At 40.3% G+C, this 20,560-nt stretch overlaps 1 protein-coding gene across 9 annotated transcripts in view; it reads left to right on the forward strand.

The window, feature by feature from the left end:
• caprin2 (caprin family member 2) overlaps positions 1 to 17,077 on the forward strand; it is a 57,616-nt gene extending 40,539 nt beyond the window's left edge. For 5 of the 9 annotated variants that reach the window (XM_072552512.1, XM_072552513.1, XM_072552518.1 and 2 more), the window contains 2 exons: positions 951 to 1,017; positions 4,815 to 5,752. In XM_072552512.1, coding sequence (XP_072408613.1) covers positions 951 to 1,017; positions 4,815 to 5,434 — 687 coding nt within the window. In that variant the 3' untranslated portion in view covers positions 5,435 to 5,752. Of the gene's footprint in view, positions 1 to 950; positions 1,018 to 4,814; positions 5,753 to 16,366 lie in introns of those variants that run through there. The other 4 variants (XM_072552515.1, XM_072552519.1, XM_072552517.1 and 1 more) reach the window with 3 other exon arrangements.
• The last annotated feature ends 3,483 nt before the right edge of the window (positions 17,078 to 20,560 follow it).

The raw sequence follows: 20,560 nt of genomic DNA on the forward strand, positions 1-20,560 counted from the left end.
TCTGGATCTGTGCTTTCATTCTGACACCCAACCCCATCCTAATTTTTCCCTTCTGCTTCCTAGGCATGAAAGTAGAAACTCCATTCATAATGTTATGAGCGAGTAAAGCCCATCAAAATAGCCTAGCCTGAAACTTTTTTCTTATTTTAAAGGCATATGCCAGACATTGCTCTGGATGCAATTCAGTTGGTGAAACTACTGGTCTCTGACTCTAAAGTGTATTCATTATCATTAAAATACAACAAAAAATGGAATAATTAACTATATATTGCAAAACTTTAGCAGTTAAATCAAACAGTGACTGTTCCAAATGTTAACGTCTAATCAACACACTTTGCAAAGGCACATAGTCATACAGACTTCCTGCTGCTAAAAGTGCATGCAAGACAGAGGATTCCAGCTTGTAGCTGAACAGGCAAAACTGCTTCCACATCCAGTTTCAAGACCCAACTCTGCTTTAAAACTACACTCAAACTCAAAATCCTGGTTGGGTGAGAGCTTGCTATTTACATTGTTACAACTTTTTAGAAAAAAATCCTCAGGTGCCTCAAGCCATCATTGGATTAAAATAGACAGCTTGGAACCTCTATACGTCCAGAAAAAGGACAACATACACCTCAATGCCATAGGGTGTTCATTGTGACAATACTATTGATGGTGCTACCTGAAAACTGACTACTTTGGCCAACTTCCTTTTGTTCATCCTTTCCTAATAAGTCTTGTGGTTTCCTGTTGGATTTTGATGCCATGCCTTTTAAAGTGTCTGAAGGTGTTTTCACAGAGTTTAGTGTAAACTGGAAAGCATCGAATCAGATGATGGAGTTTTTGCGTTAACTAATGCAGAATATGTTGCAGATGATTACCAAGGCCTTCTGCTCCCCAAATTATCTGTTTTAATCTTGGATGGGCCTGTTCCCTGTTGTTTGACTACAATGTCTGCTGTTTTGCAGGAGTCTGGTTACCAGCAGAACTACAAACGTGGTGTAGGAGTTGGGCCTCGTGGGACCATGAGAGGAGGTAATTATATAATGCTTAATGTTATCCTTGGGACTAAGGTTTAAGAACCATATTAGTTGCTTCGTAGTCAAACCTAAGTAGGTTAATTGGTCTCAACTATATGGTAACCAAGCAGTGCAATTCTCTAAATCCTTCCTGGAAAAAAAGGACAAATTGAGTTGTTGGCTAACATTATTTTAGGCTGTTTTCTCTTTGGTATCACCCCTGCCATATCATTGGGTGGATGTGACAGCAGCAACATGTTCATCCTGGCTGTGTGGTCACATGCCAACACATTGCGCAATGTAAATTTTACTCTTTATCGTTTCAACTAGCTCCATTGCTAGGTTAGATGCCTCTTGGAAATCATTGAAGTAAGTTGAACCTTTCCCAGGAAAAGTGTCATTTGTAAAGATCACTACCTCCTCTTCTCTTATGAAGTCTGTCTGTCTGATTTTGTCTCATCTGCACTTGCCTGCCATCTATTCTACAAAGCATTGAAATATTAACAAAAGCTGAAATGGAGACATAGCTGCATCCTAATAATCTGAGGATTTTCCCTCCTGAACAGGGCTTCATTAATCCTCCGACTCCAACTTGAATAGATGTTGAAGTAAAAGTTGGTTTTAAAAAATCTGCTAGTTTTACTGAATGGGACCAATCTGGTTTATTTCTGACATTTTATTTGATATGGAGATGGGAAAACTACTGCTGGATTAATTAGTGGAATAATTTTTAATGTGCACGTGACTAGTTGGTGAAACTACTTCTGCAAGCTTTAGGAAAAATCAAGTTGCTGTTTTGAGTCACCTGGAGTCTGCAAAAGCCACGTCCGTTTATTGGCTTCCATTTGCTTGGAATATTTGCATTGAGATTTGTCTTGTGGTATCACCTCATCCTTGAATGTAGCAAGCTTCTTGCTTTGCCAAAACATTAGTAGAAATCCAACTGGAGTTGCTAGTTTGAGCACAGTAGTATTTCCATAATATGCTGCTTTCACTTTGGGCAACAGGTCCAGTTACCTTAGTGAAATGCACCCCTGCCCCCCTCCTGTACTACTCGGTGACTTTAATTTCAAGATCGGCGCCAAGAAATCGTTTCCTGCAAATGCTTCAAAAACAAGCTGTTAGATGCCAGCTTTTGGCCTTGTGTGCATTTAGGTGGTGGCACAGTTTGGTAGCAGCTTGCATTCTTATCAACAGCTCCCACAATTCCGTCTCTTGGAATTTCTAGTATTTAGAAGACTGACTTCATGTTCGAACAATAAATCGGTGCAGGGATGACAGCTGAATTTGATACTTCCCTTAGTTGCACAATTTTTGACTTGGGCCCTGGACATCAAAATTATTTATGTTCAAATGTCCAGTTATTGTCTTAGTGTTTCTACTGCTTTTTTTCTTTGCAATTTAAAGCAGTTTAAAGATCCAGAAGTCTGGCATGTTTAAGGATGAAACTACGAAACTTTTAAACTAGTAAGTGTTCAATTTGAACTTGAATGCGATCAGTGCAGACTCCTGATTTAGTTCCTCTATCTATCGCATGTAGATATGTATACCAGTATCTAATTTCGAAGTGGATGATTTAATAACTAACTGACCTTGAACAAGACATTCTTTATTTCTCCAACTGAATTACAGAACACCTCCAAGGGGAAAATGGTGCTATTTCACAGAATTGTGTCTGGTATCCAAACTACAGGTGAATTCTGATTCAAACTCTGGATTTGAATGCTACTAATTTGCAGATCTAGATATTCAACATCATCCATGTGATGCAATTAGCATACTGGCTATCTGGCTTGTAGAATGCAAGATTTCATGTAATTGAATTTGTTGGCATCACTCTATTTTCTGGGTGTTTTGAGAATGTTTGGACACCTTGACATCTATATTGGTGTGGCCATCTTGTCACTAAGGTTTTAGCTGAGCGATCTCAAATTTAGTTTGTTGCCAGACACCCTCTTTGTAGTGGTCCCCTAGTAAATAGGATTTCATTAGAGTTTCAAGCACCAACTAGGGCAGTTGTGGCTATCTGACTTGTTTCTGTAAATGCACGTGGAAACACCCTTTCGTGAAATAGCCTGTGCCTTGTTGTTGTACACTGTTTGGCCTGAAAATTGACCTCTTTGATTTGAGCCCAGAATGTCATTACTAACTAGGCTATTATATTGTCTGCTCCCCATTTTCTGAAGACCTGTTGCAGTCAGAGCTTGGTTGTCCCTCTGCACCACAAGGTGTCGTGTTTAAGACTTCTGAAGGTGCAGGATTGTGCATCTATACCAAAAAATGAACACCTTTAAGTCAGTGAGCTCTGTTCCATTCTCTAAATCTTATGAATCCTTGATGAATTACTTAACTTGAAGCTTATCTTGGCCTGATCAAGGCTGCCATCGAGGATTTTCCCTCTTTCTGGGAGTTGCTGTCTGCTTGGGGTATGCACTATCCCTGAATAAGGCTGATAAGTGTCTGGTTTAAAATCTATTTGTAAGCTTTCATGGTTTTATATGGAATCAATCAACCCTCCACACACCTTTTTTCTTGAAGGGAAGGAAGTTGGATCTTCTGGCTCTGATTATTTGGGACATCTTGAACAATTGCCTTAAATAATCAGTGATGCAGTCCAGAAATGTGGTGGCTATTGAAAGAGCTGTCCATTTTATTTTGATCTGATTTGACCTTTCTTCAACTTTGAACTTTCTTACACATTGTTCACTTGTACTGTCATACTTGAACCCACTTCTGCTGTTTTCTGAACTTGGGATATGAGCTGTTTAGTCAAATGTTAGCTGTTTGCTGCCTCCACTGGTAATGCAGTGTAGCTCTGGATTGTGATTGCCTGCATCTTTCTCTTGCCCTCTACCTGAAGCAAGTTTTAAACTTTTGATCACCATCAGTTGTGTCTGATTTTATAAATCCTTTTACTATGACTCTAAAGATGTGGCCAGGGACAACTTCCAGAGATCAAATTCTCCCTTTTTATTCTTCATTGTGAATGTATACCAAATCTCTTGAAGCTTTCATTGCAGTTGTTGACAGTATTTTTGTACATGAAAGTAACCAATTCCTTTCAGAAGTGAGTCTTCATTTCAGTGGAAGTACTATCAATACATCAGGGAAATAAACTTGGTTCCTGTTGGGGTATTGTCCAGGAGTATATGTTCATGACTGAGTGAGAAATTATTTGTGTTGTGCAACAGTATTTGGCCCTGGTACCAGTTGTGGCAGGCAGACCATTTCAACCTTAACTGCCCCTAGTTCTACTGAACAAATTGCTAGTATATAGCATGGTTTGAAAATTTCCATATTCAAATATTGCTAAAGTGCAAGTTAAGATGAATTGCACTATTCTCCATAAAGCCAAATTCTGCAAATTGCTCAGAACTCTGAGCAAGAGTAGGCCATCTGGCCCTTTTTTTGAGCCCGCTCCACCATTCAGTAAGAATTGCTCTTGTCCTTTGAACCCTTGCGTGCACTTTTGAATGGCAGTCTACATTTTTGTAGAATTAGCTGCTAATAGCCAGTGAGACTAAGACTGAATGTTCTAGCATGATGCAGGAAGCAAATCATGAATACTGGATTTTTAAAAGTGTCCTTTTCAGTCTTTGCAAGAAATCTATTTTACCAAAGGGGCTCTTAGTGATTTGCTTCTGAAAGATATCTTTTAAAATCTAGTGAGCAGTTATATTTTGATTTTTAATTTTTGGAGGAGGGTGGTTGGTGGGCAGGATTTGGGTGGAGGAATGGGACAAATTGGAAGGTTTTTTGGGATGTGGGGGGTTTAACGTTTCTGGATCAGAATGTGATTATTGCCTTGTCTAGCAGAGTGGAAGATTTTTCAACCTTTAGCAGGTCCTAATTACTCAACTGCAGGGTGGAGCGATTCATCTCAGATGAGCAGTCCAGAGCAAGACAGTGAGCACTTCAACAACAGTGGGGATTCTGGACAAGGGGACTCACGAAGCATTACTCCAGTGGATATGCCAGTGACCAGTCAAGCTGCCACCCTCTTGCCTGTACATGTCTACCCTCTTCCTCAGCAGATGAGAGTGGCCTTCTCCACTGCAAGGACCTCTAACTTTACCCCTGGATCCCTGGACCAGCCCATTATCTTTGACCTTCTGCTCAATAACCTTGGAGAAACCTTTGATTTTCAATTGGGGCGATTTACCTGCCCTGTGAATGGCACCTATGTCTTCATCTTTCACATGCTGAAGCTAGCTGTGAATGTCCCACTCTATGTAAACCTCATGAAGAATGATGAAGTCCTGTGCTCAGCTTATGCCAATGATGGTGCTCCAGATCATGAGACTGCCAGCAACCATGCTGTTCTGCAGCTTTTCCAGGGAGATCAGATTTGGCTTCGATTGCACAGAGGTGCCATCTACGGTAGCAGTTGGAAGTATTCTACCTTTTCTGGCTACCTCTTGTATCAGGACTGAAACAAATGTGCTTGAATAGCTAAAATGCTTTGCACTCTAATCACTGTATCTCTAAGGGTCACTGAAGAGAGTTGCCAGAGATGACTTGTTAAACTATTGCAGTGGTTTTGTGGAATTTGGGTTTGCACTGATTGGGCACTTTAACCTGTGATGCCTTGCTGGTAGAATTGTGAATATATTGTTACAGAATGTTATGACTTGCACTTGTCAGTCGAAGACAACTTTCTGTGACTGTTTGAATTGGATAGATTCCCTTAGCAAGATATCCTGCTATTTACAATGCCTCATGGTGCCTCAATAAAGATATTCTGCACTGTTGGTTGGTGTTTTGAATGGACAGTATAGCTGCTAAGTCCTGTGCATTTGACAAATTAGTTGACAACTCTGCAAATGTTAAGTGAAATAGATTTTGCAGCAAACCACTATCAGCACAAGTAAAATGATTTTAAGGAATATTTTGCACCTTCACAATTGTAATGTTGACTGACTTACTGAATTTTACTTTTTTAAAAAACCTTTTCATTTTTCCCTAAGAACCCAGCTTGTATTGGCTATGTTTTTGAGATGGCTGCATTCCTGAATTTTTGGCTGAACGTTAAAATTCCATGTTAGTTGATCAATAAAATCTTCAATTCGCCAGTGGGTCAATATTGCCTGCAGATTCATCAAGCAGTTGATTTGAATGCGTTTGAGAATTTTTCTTTCCATTTTCATGGAAATGGAGAAACTGAAATTGCAGAAACTGTGTACCAGAAGCCAAAGATCCTCTTTACTGGAGAGTGCTTGTATTTCTCCAGTTCACAAACTGCATTATTGCATGAGTTTTCAAAAAAGACTTTTAATTCTTCACGATATTGAGATTTACCCCATGGTGAACCTGCAAATTAAAATGGGTGGGTAGGAGAAATGAAAATCCTCTTCAATAGCAGATTACACTTTGGTAAGCAAACAGTAAACTATCAACCAATCTGCAATCCCAACCTTTTTTTGCTAAGCTCTTCCAGAAGACATCAGATCAATTGTTTCAAGGATTTTCATGCTAAATTTAATATGCTGGAAAATGTTCAGTGGCAAAGCTGCTTAGTTCATTTTAGGTGAAATCTCTCTCTAACTGTAAGGCAATGTTAATTATATAATCTTTGGCTGAGGGGTGTTACCTTCAAGGTCTCTTTTTTTTTTGAAGGAGGGGAATGTTTAATGAGTGCATAGATTGTTCCCAAAGCAAGCAAAGTTAACGTTTAAATAATAGCCTTTAACATCGAAGTAAAGTTTGTTTTTTCAGTAACTTTTTGGCAGACTCCATTTTATTTCTGTATCTGAGGCAGTGGGAGCATTTATCAAAACTACTATAATGTTTGTAATGGCATTTTAAGAATGCTGTGACAAATGTTTCACCCTGGTAAATTTTACATTTTTTTGGTTGCTGTGTTTGCTTCTGATGCATAATAGCCAGGTAGACTTCTCCCTAGTTTTCATTAGCTGTGTGCAGGTGAAGAGGTAAGGAATCATTTACAGGGACTTAAGTTTTCAAATAGGAGAATTTTAGTACTTCTGGGCATTTAGCTTGACCAACTGAATTCATCCATTAATCCTAATTTCTTTAACATTTCCACAGAGCAGATAACAACAAAAGTCAAGATAAGATAACTCTGCAATTCAGCATGCCCATTACGTCATTTAGATCGCTGTCTTAACTTTTTTTTTCCCCCCCAGTACCAATCCATTTGCAACAGACTACTTCAGTCACTTTCAAGTCTGTATATTAGAGATGCAAAAAGTCTACAGATTCACTTGTTCTCAATTGCACTATAGAGTAGTGTGGTAAATTTATACTGGAACTCATCAGACTCCACCACCTTTTAAGTGAATCCAGAGTATTTACTATAAACTTTAAGACCTTACTTCAGCCATTGGAGAAAGGAAGGTGCTTTCATTCTTTAAAGACACTGTCCCATACAAGCATTATTTACCACTTTATCCTATCTTGAATTCATTTGTAATTTATCTCAATACTTTGACTTTTTCCAACTCTGCCTTCAGTGCAGCCTGGATGGTTTGGTACAAAACAAACTTTAAAGTCACTAATTCACAATTGTAAATGCAGTTGATAATTGGGCTGAAGCTAAATCAATTTTCTTAAGCCTGTGTTGCTTGTCCAGGCTGATGCAGTATTAGTACTCCAGTGTTGGGAAAAATAAATACACAGCCTGATAACCTAGACTTCCTAGTTTGTCTCCATAGTGAAAACTCAGCTCTGGAGAGCTGCAGCCCAAGAGTTATATCTTCTATCTGACTATTTTTTTGTTCCATTTTTGAGCACTGTCACATCACCTTGTAGTAAATGCACATCTGACTACTTAAATGTTGTGGGTGGAGTTGCAAATCCTCACCCTCTGAAGGTTTTTTACCGTTCCTTCTCCCAACTTCTGTCGCAACCTTTTTTAAATCTGCGCTTCTACTCATTGATCACTTCACAGGGGCGAAGGTTGCTTCCTATCTATGCCCCACAATTTTACACGTTTTGTTTTGTCTCTAATGACAATCTGAGTCTGTCTCTCTCTCCAGCAAAGCACCCCAGCTGAGGTGCTATCGTGGTAAATTTCCTCTGCACCTCCATTGCTATCACATGCTTTCTATAATGTGGGTTCTAGAATTCAGCAATACTCTAGCTATGGCCTGACCAAAGTTGTTCTAGTTTCAGTAGAAGTTCCCACTCTTAAACTCTCTGCCTCAGCTAATAAAGAAAAGTATTTGAAAGGGATCTAATTAAGGTTAACAACTTTATCCACCTGTCCTGCTTCTCACAGTTCTACTGTTCATAGCTTTAGTGTCTCCTCAGATTTGAGTGAGTTAACATCAACCTGTTCATTAAGTTACTTGTCTGTCCTGGACTCCTCTCAGTAGATAAGAGTCTATGTATTGATCACCTTGGCAGGTGAGACCTAATTCTCACTGAACTGTTAAGTGAAAGACCCAGTTAGTGTTCTGGGGATCGAAGTTCAAATTCAACCATGGCAGATAATGAAATTTGAATTCAACAAAAATCTGGAATGAAGAGTGTAATGATGATCATGAATCTATCGTTGGATTTTTTTTTTTGTTTTGAGGAACATCTCAATGAAACTGCTATCCTTACCTGGTCTGGCCTATATGTGACTCCAAACCCACAACACTGTGGTTAACTCTTCTCTGGGTAGTTAGGGGCAGGCAATAAATGCTGGTCAGTGACTATCTCTTCCTGAATTTTTAATAAAAAGAATACAAAGTGCAGTTGTTCTTGTCCTCTTACAAAGTGTCCAGATTACAAAAGTGCTGGATGTCTTGAAATGGTTAAAAGTGGATAAATCCCCAGGACCTGATCAGGTGTACCTGAGAACTCTGGGAAGCTAGAGAAGTGATTGCTGGGCCTCTTGCTGAGATATTTGTATCATCTACAGTCACAAGTGAGGTGCCAGAAGACTAGAGGTTGACAAATATGGTGCCACTGTTTTAAGAAGGGCGGTAAAGACAAGCCATGGAACTATAGACCGGTGAGCAAGTTGTTGGAGGGAATCCTGAGGGACAGGATGTACATGTATTTGGAAAGGCAAGGAGGGATAGTCAAAATGGCTTTGTCCGTGGGAAATCATGTCTCACAAACTTGATTGATTTTTTTTTTCGGAAGAAGTATCAAAGATTGAGGGCAAAGCAGTAGATGTGATCTATATGGACTTCAATTGGAGGTGTAGTGGACAGTGAAGAGGCTTACCTCAGATTACAACAGGAACTGGGCCAATGGGCTGAGAAGTGGCAAATGGAGTTTAATTCAGATAAATGAGGTGCTGCATTTTAGGAAAGCGAATCTTAGTAGGACTTAGACTTAATGGTAAGGTCCTAGGGAATGTTGCTGAACAAAGAGACGTTGGAGTGCAGGTTCATAGCTCCTTGAAAGTGGAGTCGCAGGTAGTTGGATAGTGAAGAAGGCGTTTTGATATACTTTCCTTTATTGGTCAGAGCATTGAGTACAGGAGGTGGGAGATCATGTTGTGGCTGTACAGGACATTGGTTAGGCCACTGGGATATTGCATACAATTCTGGTCTCCTTCCTATCGGAAAGATGTTGTGAAACTTGAAAGGGTTCAGAAAAGATTTACAAGGATGTTGCCAGGGTTGAAAGATCTGAGCTACAGGGAGAGGCTGAACAGGCTGGGGCTGTTTTCCCTGGAGCATCGGAGGCTGAGGGGGGGATCTTAGAGGTTTACAAAATTATGAGGGGCATGGATAGGATAAATAGACAAAGTCTTTTCCCTGGGGTGAGGGAGTCCAGAACTAGAGGGCATAGGTTTAGGGTGAGAGGGGAAAGATATAAAAGAGACCTAAGGGGCAACCTTTTCATGCAGAGGGTGGTACGTGTAAGAAACGAGCTGCCAGAGGATGTGGTGGAGGCTGGTACAACTGCGACATTTAAGAGGCATTTGGATGGGTATATGAATAGGAAGGGTTTGGAGGGACATGGGCTGGGTGCTGGCAGGTGGGACTAGATTGGGTTGGGTTAGCTGGTCGGCATAGACGAGTTGGACCGAAGGGTCTGTTTCCATGCTGTACATCTGTGACTCCATAAGTCCTAGCACCAGTAGGCACAGAACTGTAAGAATGAGTTCCGGTTTTAAAAAGTTGTGGAAAACTAGTCATGCTCGTCCATCTTTTGTCACCCTTGCTTCCCAAGTCCCTTGGTTTTGCATCAAGAAGGCACAATTTTCTCTGAAGAGTTCCCCAGTGATCAATTCATTGTGCTGCAGGAAATTACTGCTGCTGCCCTGCCTGTGTCTCTCCTCCTTCCCCTTCCCCTTCCCCTTCCCCAAAAAGAGATAAAGACTCCTTTCCAGTTTTAGATGTATGTGGTCTGTGCTGATATGGAACCTGATGTTCTGTGTCTGATCCACTTATGAAAAGGTCTGGAGCAGTCATATGCATATGATGCCGTGCCCTCTAAGAGGGCGTCTATTCTGTATTTTTCCTTTTAAAAAAAATTGTAGGATAGCCTGCAGATGTCGTAGGGGTGGGAGCAAGAGAAAATAAGTGTTGAGTTGCTATTCTTGTCTCTGTGCTCCTTCAATAAACGACTAAAATACAAACGTGCATGGTCATATTGTGCCCTATTTACATTGGCTGATGCATTTCCACACTTGACGTGTGCATACACACAGTTGCAATTCTTTGTTCCTTCTAGGATTGACTCTTAGCTTGGCCCTTATTTTTGAAGATCTCCTTCCTGTTTCTAATCCTCGTCTGACTCATCGCTCTGGTTCTGCTCTCTCATGCATTCCCAATTACAGTTGCTCCGCCATTGCCTGTGCTATCCTTTTTCCAGACCCAAAGTTCAAGGGGCTAGAACTTTTTATTCCTTGCACTTCTCTGCCTCTTCACTTTTTTTCTTTTTTGAGCGAAATCCAGCACTGACTACTTTTTTTTTGGTGATCTGATCCAATATCTCCTTGTGTGCCACTCACTTTTTGTTTCAGGGAAGCACCCCTGCTATACATTTAAAGCTATGAAAATATAAGTGGATATAGTAAGGTTAAACATTTGAAGGCTGAACAACAATAAGAACAGCTGCCTCAGTCTTTTTCCCAGGTTTAAGCATTCTGGTCGATTCCTTTTTGGCCAGGCCTGGTATAGATAGCATCCGATGTCACCCTTTCAAAAGTGTTGGCTATATGTTTTTGATTTTAGTGGTTTATTCATTGACTAGCTCAAGGTTTGAGCTTGGGTAGTGTAATAAACTTGTTTGATTCCAGCATGTGAATGTTTTTTTTTTCCACTGAGCTAGCATCCTTTAGTGATAATTCCACCTTGAGGAAAGATCATTTTTCCTCCTTTTTGAAGACTGAACCTCTTGCCACCTAGCTCGGGTGCATACCATTCTCACTTTGCCCGATTTGCCCAAAGCCGATAGGAACTGTAGATAGCATGTGTGTGCGCGCGCGCGCAACTTGGAGCACAGCTTGGATGTTCCAAAGGTGTGGCAATGCAGCTAAGTAGTTTAACAGAGTACAAACCAATTGTGGAGAGAGTCCATATTGATCTGCTGAATTCTCAGTTGTAAGATAATAATTGGTCAGCAACTAGTCTCCTCTCTGTGTGTCTCTCTCTGGTTTCTCATCACCCTCTACTCTCTTCCTAATTTTAGATAATTAGTTCTAGGTCCACAGAGGGCTGTAACCAAACCTCTCCATTTAAAGGAAGACGATCTGTTATAGCTTGAGGATAACCACTGCTCATCAACAAAGAAGACAAGGTGAAATCAAAATAGTGCTGTAGGTAGTCAGCAGGTCTTCTAGTATCTACTGGAGAGAGGTAGCATTATAGCTTTGAGTCTGCCATGATTCTTCTTTGCCCAAAGAAGAGTCATAGTAAACTCAATCCTGACTCTGTTTCTCGCTTCATTGATGCTGCTAAGTTTCTCCAGCATTTGGTTTTGACTTCTGTTTTTCCAGCATCTATAGAACTTTGCATTTTGAGTAAGGTAAGGTAGGATCACCAGTCTCCAAGTCCTATGTTGTTGCCATCATTCTGCACCATACTCTTGCTGTCCCCTTTCGTAGTTCAAAGATCTTTGTCCACTTTGACAACTTTCTGGAGTAGAGTTTCATGATAATTTATTAGTCACAGAAATCTTGTATCTTATGTTTCAATAAGATCACCTTTTCATTCCTCTTAAATTCCAGTATTTTCTGACCACCCAACATGACATTTCCTGAGAAGGCAGCTACTTCAATCCATATAATAGCACCTTTCCTGAATGGTTTGCTACACCCATATGCCTATTAATTAGAGACACAATATGGTCAGCTCCCTTAGTGTGATCTATTCCAAAACCCTGTGCAATTGAAGCAAGATTTCTACTGTTAATCCTTTGCCTTGTGTCGAAGGTCATATCATTCCATTGCTTTTCTAATTATTTGCTATAGCTGCATGCTTATGTGCCTCATGTGTAAGGGCACCTAGATCTTTCAACTACAGCGTTCTGTAGTTCCCCACGTTTTTAAAAATAAAGTTTTGCTTTTCTAATCTTTCTGTTGATATTCACTCACTGTGCTCTTAGCTGCTAAATATTTGCTTGCTCATGTGACATGACTATAGTCAGTCCTATGATATCTTAAAATCATTCACTTTCTGTTTTAGTGATTTTTTTTCTAAAAAAACATCAGTTCGCTATAAATGTTGCACATCTACTCTGATATTAGCTGTGTGTCTACTCTGTAGCATCGTGCTAAATGATATTGTAAGTATTCGACGTCTATATGTCGAATAACCTGCTTAAACACCTCCGTTAAAACATTGCTTTCAGATCAGATTTATCAATGCAATAAATTCTGTAAATAGTCATTTTCTAATGTGTTTAACTGAGAAATTAACTCCAGTATTTAAATTACTTTCCTAGTTTAACTAAGCAGCTTTTAATTTGGAAATACCTTCCGGTTTTTCCAGATCAACCATTTACTTCTGGGTGATAGTCACTGGGAGATATTTTTGAAGGTCTTGGTTTTCTGACCTGTCGCAGTCAGACAGAATGGCCGTTATGTCTAAATATAAAGAATTAAATTGCTGACTAGACTCAAGAAGTTGGTGGTGTCCATAATTAAAGATAGTATTTATATCAAAGTAGAGGTTACCAGTGCTTATATCAACAGAATTTAAAATCATTCCACTTTGAGAGTTGGAAGGTTAGATTAGAATAGATCTTTTTTTTTTTAAAAAATACTCAAAAGCCAGCCAATGCCTCCTTGTTGCTCCAGTTCAAACATTCTGTAGGAGCAAAGATTGTATGTGGCAGTTATAATAGAGGGCAAGAAAAAGGGGCAAAAGATAATGGAAGTGTTTGAGGATTGAAACAAAACAGGCCAATTAACCTACGCATCTAGGTATAATCTCCCATCCTAAAATAATTCCATCTGGTTATTTCAAAACAAACGCCCACTCTAAGTAAACTGATACACCAGTACAAATACATCACGCTTGGACAATAAGTCACACTGTAGCTGAGAGAAAGTGAGGACTGCAGATGCTGGAGATCAGAGCTGAAACATGTGTTGCTGGAAAAGTGCATCAGGTCAGGTACCATCCAAGGAGCAGGCGAATCGACATTTTGGGCATCAGCCTTTCCTCAGCAATCACTGTAGCTGATGTGCTGCAATCCTTGTTCTGTAAATAGCTCTACATATGTTCTGACTGCAAACCAAACTTTAAGGTCTGCACATTTCTATAATTTGCAACCTCTTTCACACAAGTAATCTGGGAAGTGTTGTTTTTAAAAAGGGAAAAAAAAAATGTGCTAGGGTCTCATTAGCTGGAGTGCACTGGCTGAAAAAGTGGTGAAAGCAGATTCACCAGGGAGCTGGTGAGACGGGTAGAATGGTTATCTGCCATCTGATGCTATTAATGGAGAGAACTGTTCAATTCAAACGGCTGATCTAAGCAACTTGTCTGGTGGAATGCGGAGTACTGAGAGACTAGCAAAAAAATCCCCCAACGCTGAGGTTTCCTCATGCAGCTATGTTTTCAGTTCAACGCTTCTGATGTTAGTCTGGCAGCAGTTTTGCCTCGACTATTATACCTCTCCCATCTATTTCCCACCTCACGCTTTCCAAAAGCAATAGCTCTTATTTCCAATATGGATGAGCAGATGGAAAATTGGATGTGGCTGCCCGGTTATTTTAATCTTTGAAGAAGATCAAAGCATAACTGCTGTCTTGCAGCATTGGTCTAGTCACTCGATTTAATGAAAATCACTGCTTGAGTTTAACGTAGTTTTTACAGTGTAGAAACTGGCCTTTTAGTCTGGCAAGTCTGATTCACTGGGTCCTATATATAAGTCCCACTCCAGGACTTGAGTACACACATCAAGGCTGACACTCGCAGGGCAGTACTGAATGAGTGCTGTACTGTCAGAAGTGCATCCATTAGCTTGAAATATTAAACCAAGTTTAACTAACTGCTCAGGTGGGTGTCGGAGAGCCTATGACATTATTTTGAAGATCAACAGGGGAGATTTCCCCCGTGTGTTGGCCAATACTTAACCTTCAAGCAACATCACCAAAATAAGATGTTATTTGATGATGGTCTCATTGCTATCTGTGGGAGTCTGCTGAGCACTCATTGGCTACCATGTTTGCTACATTACAACATTGACTTTCTCTTAAAAGCAGAGATGGTGACATCTTGAGTCACTGACCTCATATTCCAGAGGCTCTGGCGAATGTGGGTTCAAATCCCACCAGTGTAGCTGGTTCCAGCAAAGGTTTCAAGGCACTCATTATTGCTTGTTGTAAAAATACATTTGGTTCACTAATATCTTACAATTAACCACTAATTCAGTATATGTGACTCCAGACCCGCAGTAATGTCACTACCCTCCAACTGCTGAGCAAGCCACATAATTCAAGAAAATTAGGAATGGGCTGGGTCTTGAAACTAACAAAAAAAAGGTGCCTGAAGACATCCTGTGGTTCTGAAAAGCATTATATAAACCTGTCTTCCTTTCTAATCAGCAAATCCCCTGTTCATCCCTTGTGTGTACTTATGTAGCTTTGCCATAATTGCTTCAACTTGCTTCAACCTCTCCAGTTCCAGATATTGAGTGAGTGAAACATGCATCATGGAGCCAGAGCCATGGTGCAGCTGTCAATAAGATGAAAAACACCAGTCCCTTGATTTTAGGTAGAAACATGTGAAGAGGCCAAAACTTCAACAGCTAACCATCCTGAGGCTTTTATACGTGATCAAAAATAAAATACTGCAGATGCCGGAAATCTGAAGTGGAAGCAAGAGGTGTTGTAGAAACTCAGTAGGTCTGGCCACAGCTGTGGACAGAGAAACGGCGTTACTGTTTTAAGTCCAACGTGACTCTATTAAATTGGCTAAACTGAAATTAAAATTCACTCTTTTTTAAAGTGCAATCATTTTAATCAGCAGAGCAATTGCAAAGGGTGATATTTAAATAATAGTTGTTGATGCAACTTTTCAACAAGAAATATGTTAAAATATCAAGCCATATAAACTTTGAAAATGTGAGCCTCCTCAGCAATTTAAGAATTGAGAAGCTGCTGCTAATGGCTGGAAATAGAGGTGCAATTATTTTTTAACTTGTGCACCATGAGCTCAAATGTGCTGGTTCCATACTTGCTCTTTGTGGTTGTGAGACCTTTGGGGTCACCTGGGTTGTCCCTGCAATGATCAGATTTGTGCTCCAGGACACGTGTCGCACTCTCAGATTTGGAGGGTCTCACAAAAGCAGTGAATCACAAATTGAACCGTGGTTGTTTAGATTATATTTACATTCTTATATAGTTTCCTCTTACATGTTCCATCTTAAACAAACAGACTTCCCATGAAGAAAACATAATGGCCAATATAATGCACAGACACGTGGTTACAGATGATTCTGAGTCACAGGACACAAAGCTGCACACCAGAAGGTCTTTTGCAACCTTGGAACATCCCAAAGCATTCTGTGGTCAATTGACCACTTACAATGTGTCATCGTAATATAGGAAATGCTGTGGTCAGTTTCTGCACAGAAAGATTAATGGATAAATATTGATCAGGACAAAGGGAATTTTGGGTCTCCAAAATAGTGTCATGGTATCTGTACCTCCACTTCATAAGGCAGGTGGGACCTGGTTTAATGTCTCAGCTGAAAGATTTGCATCTCTGACAGAGTAACACTCCCTCAGTCCTACATTGGATTGCACATCTCTGGAGTATGACGTTTGGTGTTTGCTTAATTCTGACAATATGGCCCATCACTGGCTTGAGGGAAATGACAGTTGGCCAGAATATTGCAGTAGGACATTTGCACACAGTACTTGACCGCTTCAGTTTAATGGATTGTACAAGGTACCCTGAACAGAAAAGCTGAACTAACTGACTTGGGCTCATTTCTCTTCACAGGCCATGGCATCTTACCACAAATGAGGCAGACGCATGAGTAAATTACTACCACAATCAAGTTTGCACAGTCTTGCAGTTTACAATACATACTTCTCACAGTCTTGATAAAATATACAAACAAAAACCGTCTTGGTGGTGTGTGTAACACTGCCACGTTCTTGCATAATATATTCTGTATAGAGACACGTCCTTATGCTGGTTCTCATTACATCTCAGACTTCAGGGAAATTGAACTTCATCTGCTGAACCAGTTTGGGAGCCTGAGAAAAGCAGTGTCTTAAGGGTGCATGGAACATCATGCCAGTGGTACAATCATTGCTAAATTGCTCAAGATGTTTATTGTGGAAATGTTTTTGTGTCTGAATTGTAAAGACAGCTACACTGTTGATGCCTTGCTTACATTCAAACACTTAAAGTATTTTTACTAAAGCTATGAAATGAGAAGGGCAACGATCTTATTAATTATACAGTAGCTCGTACGGTCCTCATTTCCCTCGGGGAATGTGTTCTATGCTGTCATCTCTTTAATCTGCATTGAATGTGAGTTGTGTCAATTTGCAATCTGTAGGGATGCAGTTTTCCTCTGCTATTGAGACATTTCAGATTTTACATGAAATGGTATATCACCGTTTTCTGGATGTACATTGATTATGTTTATAGCCATTAAATGTATGTTTGGAACAAGACAATAAAATATTCTCTCAAAAATTAGGGTCCTGTCGCAGAAATAAAACTACCCTACCACCCCGCCCCCTGATGTTTCACCTTGCCTCTGTCTTTTGCAATTTGAATTGCCTTTTATAATCCAGGATGAAATGTGACTCCATACCTGACTGCGTAATTTTCAGTGGACCACTTTGGAGGATTCTTTTCTTTTAAAAATTAAATGAGGGACTTAGAACGTGGGAATTTTAGATTTGTGATTCCTTAGGATATCATTTCTGTTCTGCCCTGATGTAAATAGAAATTGTTAGGCCTGTTGGAAACTCAACAAGCAGCCAAAACAGAAAACATTATCTGCTTTTCAGAACACTCTTAACACGGAAAGACAATTCAGCCCTTGAAACCTGCTCTGCTCTGCCATTGAAGGAGATTAGGACAGATCTTTATTTCCACTCCATTTATTCTCCATTCCACCATACACTTTGGATAATCATCTCAACAAACTTGACTTTTTGTGTCCTACACTTCATACACATAGGTCTTCTAGTGGTTATTTCTACCTTTGTCGGCTTCAGTAAAATGCTTCAAGCAGCATTCATGTGCACTGTACTTTTAACTGGTTTGCTAAAAGTTATAATTTTTTTTAAGACACCTGAGAAAACTCAGCAGGTCAGGCAGCATCTTGGAGAGAAACAAGAGATGGCATTTCAGATCAATGGCCTTCCACCACCAGCAAGACTCAAGTCAGGAGTGTGATGGAATTTGCCTGGATGAGTGCAGCTCCAACAGCAGTCAGAGCTCAACACCACTGAGAGCAAGCAGCGCATTTGAATGGCACCCCCATCTGTCACATTAAACTCCTTTCCAATGACGCACAGTGGAAGCAGTGTTTATCACCGACAAGATGCACTGCAGCAACTTGGTGCCTTGAACAGTACTTTCCAACACCCTGATCTCCACCTCTTAGAAGGACCCAGCAGCAAGTGCAGAGGAACACCACCTCCACGTTCACCTCACAAGTCTCCTGATTTTGAAATATATTCCTTTACTGTCATCATGGAACTTAACAACAGTTACCTAATAAGAATGATAGGAAGTTCCTTTGCCATGTGACTACAGTGATTCAAGAATAAAACTTACCAGCACTTTTTCAATATCAGTTCGGGATGAATAAGTAAATGCTGGCCTTGCCAGAGTAGCTCTCCATTTGCCCATATATTCCTTGAATAAAAAGGGAGCGATGACCATTGATGGGATGGAAAGCATTTTCAGAGACTCCACACAGGCTATTGCCATTTATATTGCCATTTTCTGGCAAGAGAGGAAATTTGTGGACTTTTTCCACTTTTTACCAAACTTCAAGGAGCGGGTGATGAGCAGGAGATTCACAATCCCGTTCTAGACACAACATCCCTCTGAGTCTCAGCACGGCAGGACTAATGAATTCTCTGCACAAAGGAAAATGCATCAGACGGGAGGTAAGCTGACCACTGAGGGTGAATGTCACCAGTTCAGATACATTCTTAAGCTCTGTTAAAATCTGACTCTCTCCCAGCTTTGTTCAGTCATGCTTACTACTGTGCACATTTGGAGAGGTAAGCAAGTACAGTATCCACTATGATGCAAAATCCATAATTTTAAGTGTGCTGTGGCAAGAAATAATGCAGTAGCAACAGAATAGCTGGCTAAAAAATACTGTATTTAACTTAAATAATTTAAGCTGTTTACAAAAACAATTAGTTTTTACATGGAGCATGACTTTCCCCAAGAAATTATTGTTCTATCATGACAGGGAGTAAAATATCTGAGGTCTGCTATCCAAATACACTTTTTCTGCTATCTTCCCTTGAAGAGACCAACGAATCTTTCTCAAAGAGCTGGTATTTATTCTTAGCTCTTAAGTAGATAAGGATGGGACTACAGTGGTGTCAAACTGTGTCAGACTCCAAACAAAGCCTTTCATGAGAAAGTAATTTATTTGGACTGAACCTCTTCACTTTCAGGAGGTCCCTTTGACTGGAATATTCATGTCAAGATTAGAGTGGTGCTGGAAAAGCACAGCAGATCAGGCAAGATCCGAGGAGCAGGAAAATTGACATTTCGGGCAGGAGCCCTCAATCAGGAATGAGGCTGGAAGCCTCGGGGGTGGAGAGATAAATGGGAGGGAGTGGGACTTAGTTGAGAGTGCAAAAGGTGGATGGAGGAAGGGGTAAAGGTGATGGGTCAGAGAGGAGGGTAGAGCTGATAGGCGGGCAGGAAGATTGACAGATGGGACAGGTCATGAGGATGGTGCTGAGCTGGAAGTTTGGAACTGGGGTAAGGTGGAGGGAGGAGAAATGAGGAAACTGGTGAAGTCCACGTTGATGCCCTGGGATTGAAGGGTTCCGATGTGGAAGATAAGGTATTGTTCCTCCAGGCGTTGGGTGGTGAGGGATAGCGGTGAGGAGGCCCAGGACCTGAATGTCCTTGGCAGGGGGAGGGGGAGTTGAAATGTTCGGAATATTCATCGCAGGTGAATTTATTTTGCAAGTGATAAGAATTTTGATACATCCATCTTCCTCTTATTCTGTGAGTCTCACCTAAGACCTTAAATTTGGTGCTTCATAGATTCATGTCCAGCCCCTTTTTATCATTCCTTTCAATCTGTTATTTTTGAAATCCTCAATAGTTGAGCCATAATTCTTAATTGGTCAGATTTTTGAATAAACCTATATTGCTACTGAAAGTAAGATGAGAATTAATTTGGCTGAACAGCTGACTATTCGTCTACTGAAGATGTCATTAGTCTGGATCTATTACCTTGACAAATAAAAGATCTATCCTATTTCACTGACTAAAGGATGGTTGTAAGAGTTGCTGTTGTTCAGTGCAGCTTGACCTCTTGGCTAACTTGTCTCCACACAATATTCAGGGTGCTGACTGATAGACTTTGTTGCTTTGTGCTGTGTTAACTCAGGTGATTCCATTTGCAAAGCAGACCTTTTCGAGAAACTACTGCTTTGATCTTTCTGCTGCATGTTCGGTATCGACACCCTCCCAAGATGCTTCATTCAAACTTTACAGGAAAACTTCAGTTTCTGGGAAGACAACCGGATTATAAATTTGTTTGGTGCATTCATGATCCTTATATTTCTTATTAGCCTAAAGCTTTTTTTTAGTGTGCCTCAGTATCAACTATCTTTATTTCCACCGAATATTGGTACCAGGTAGTGCTTTGATAGGATGTTCTTACGCTAGAAGTCACTTCGGAAGATGAATAAAAATCATCCACAGTCTGTTACAGAGATACCGTTGGTTGCTAGAGGTCCAGGTTCAAGACACACTTGGCCTGGAAGTGTGTCATAACATGTTTGGAATGGTTGATTAAAAGTAACCGGAGACAAGTAGTTGATTGGCACCAACCCTTAACAAGAACACACCAGTTTAATGAGGTAGGCCTCCATGAGATATGGAGTTGAGTTGAGCCCACACTCTTAGTTATCTTTTCTACTACATTCTAACCATGTCAGCTAATCATCCACACATAGCAGC

The sequence above is a fragment of the Chiloscyllium punctatum genome, chromosome 32 (genome assembly GCF_047496795.1).
Source record: "Chiloscyllium punctatum isolate Juve2018m chromosome 32, sChiPun1.3, whole genome shotgun sequence".
Lineage (NCBI taxonomy): Eukaryota > Metazoa > Chordata > Chondrichthyes > Orectolobiformes > Hemiscylliidae > Chiloscyllium > Chiloscyllium punctatum.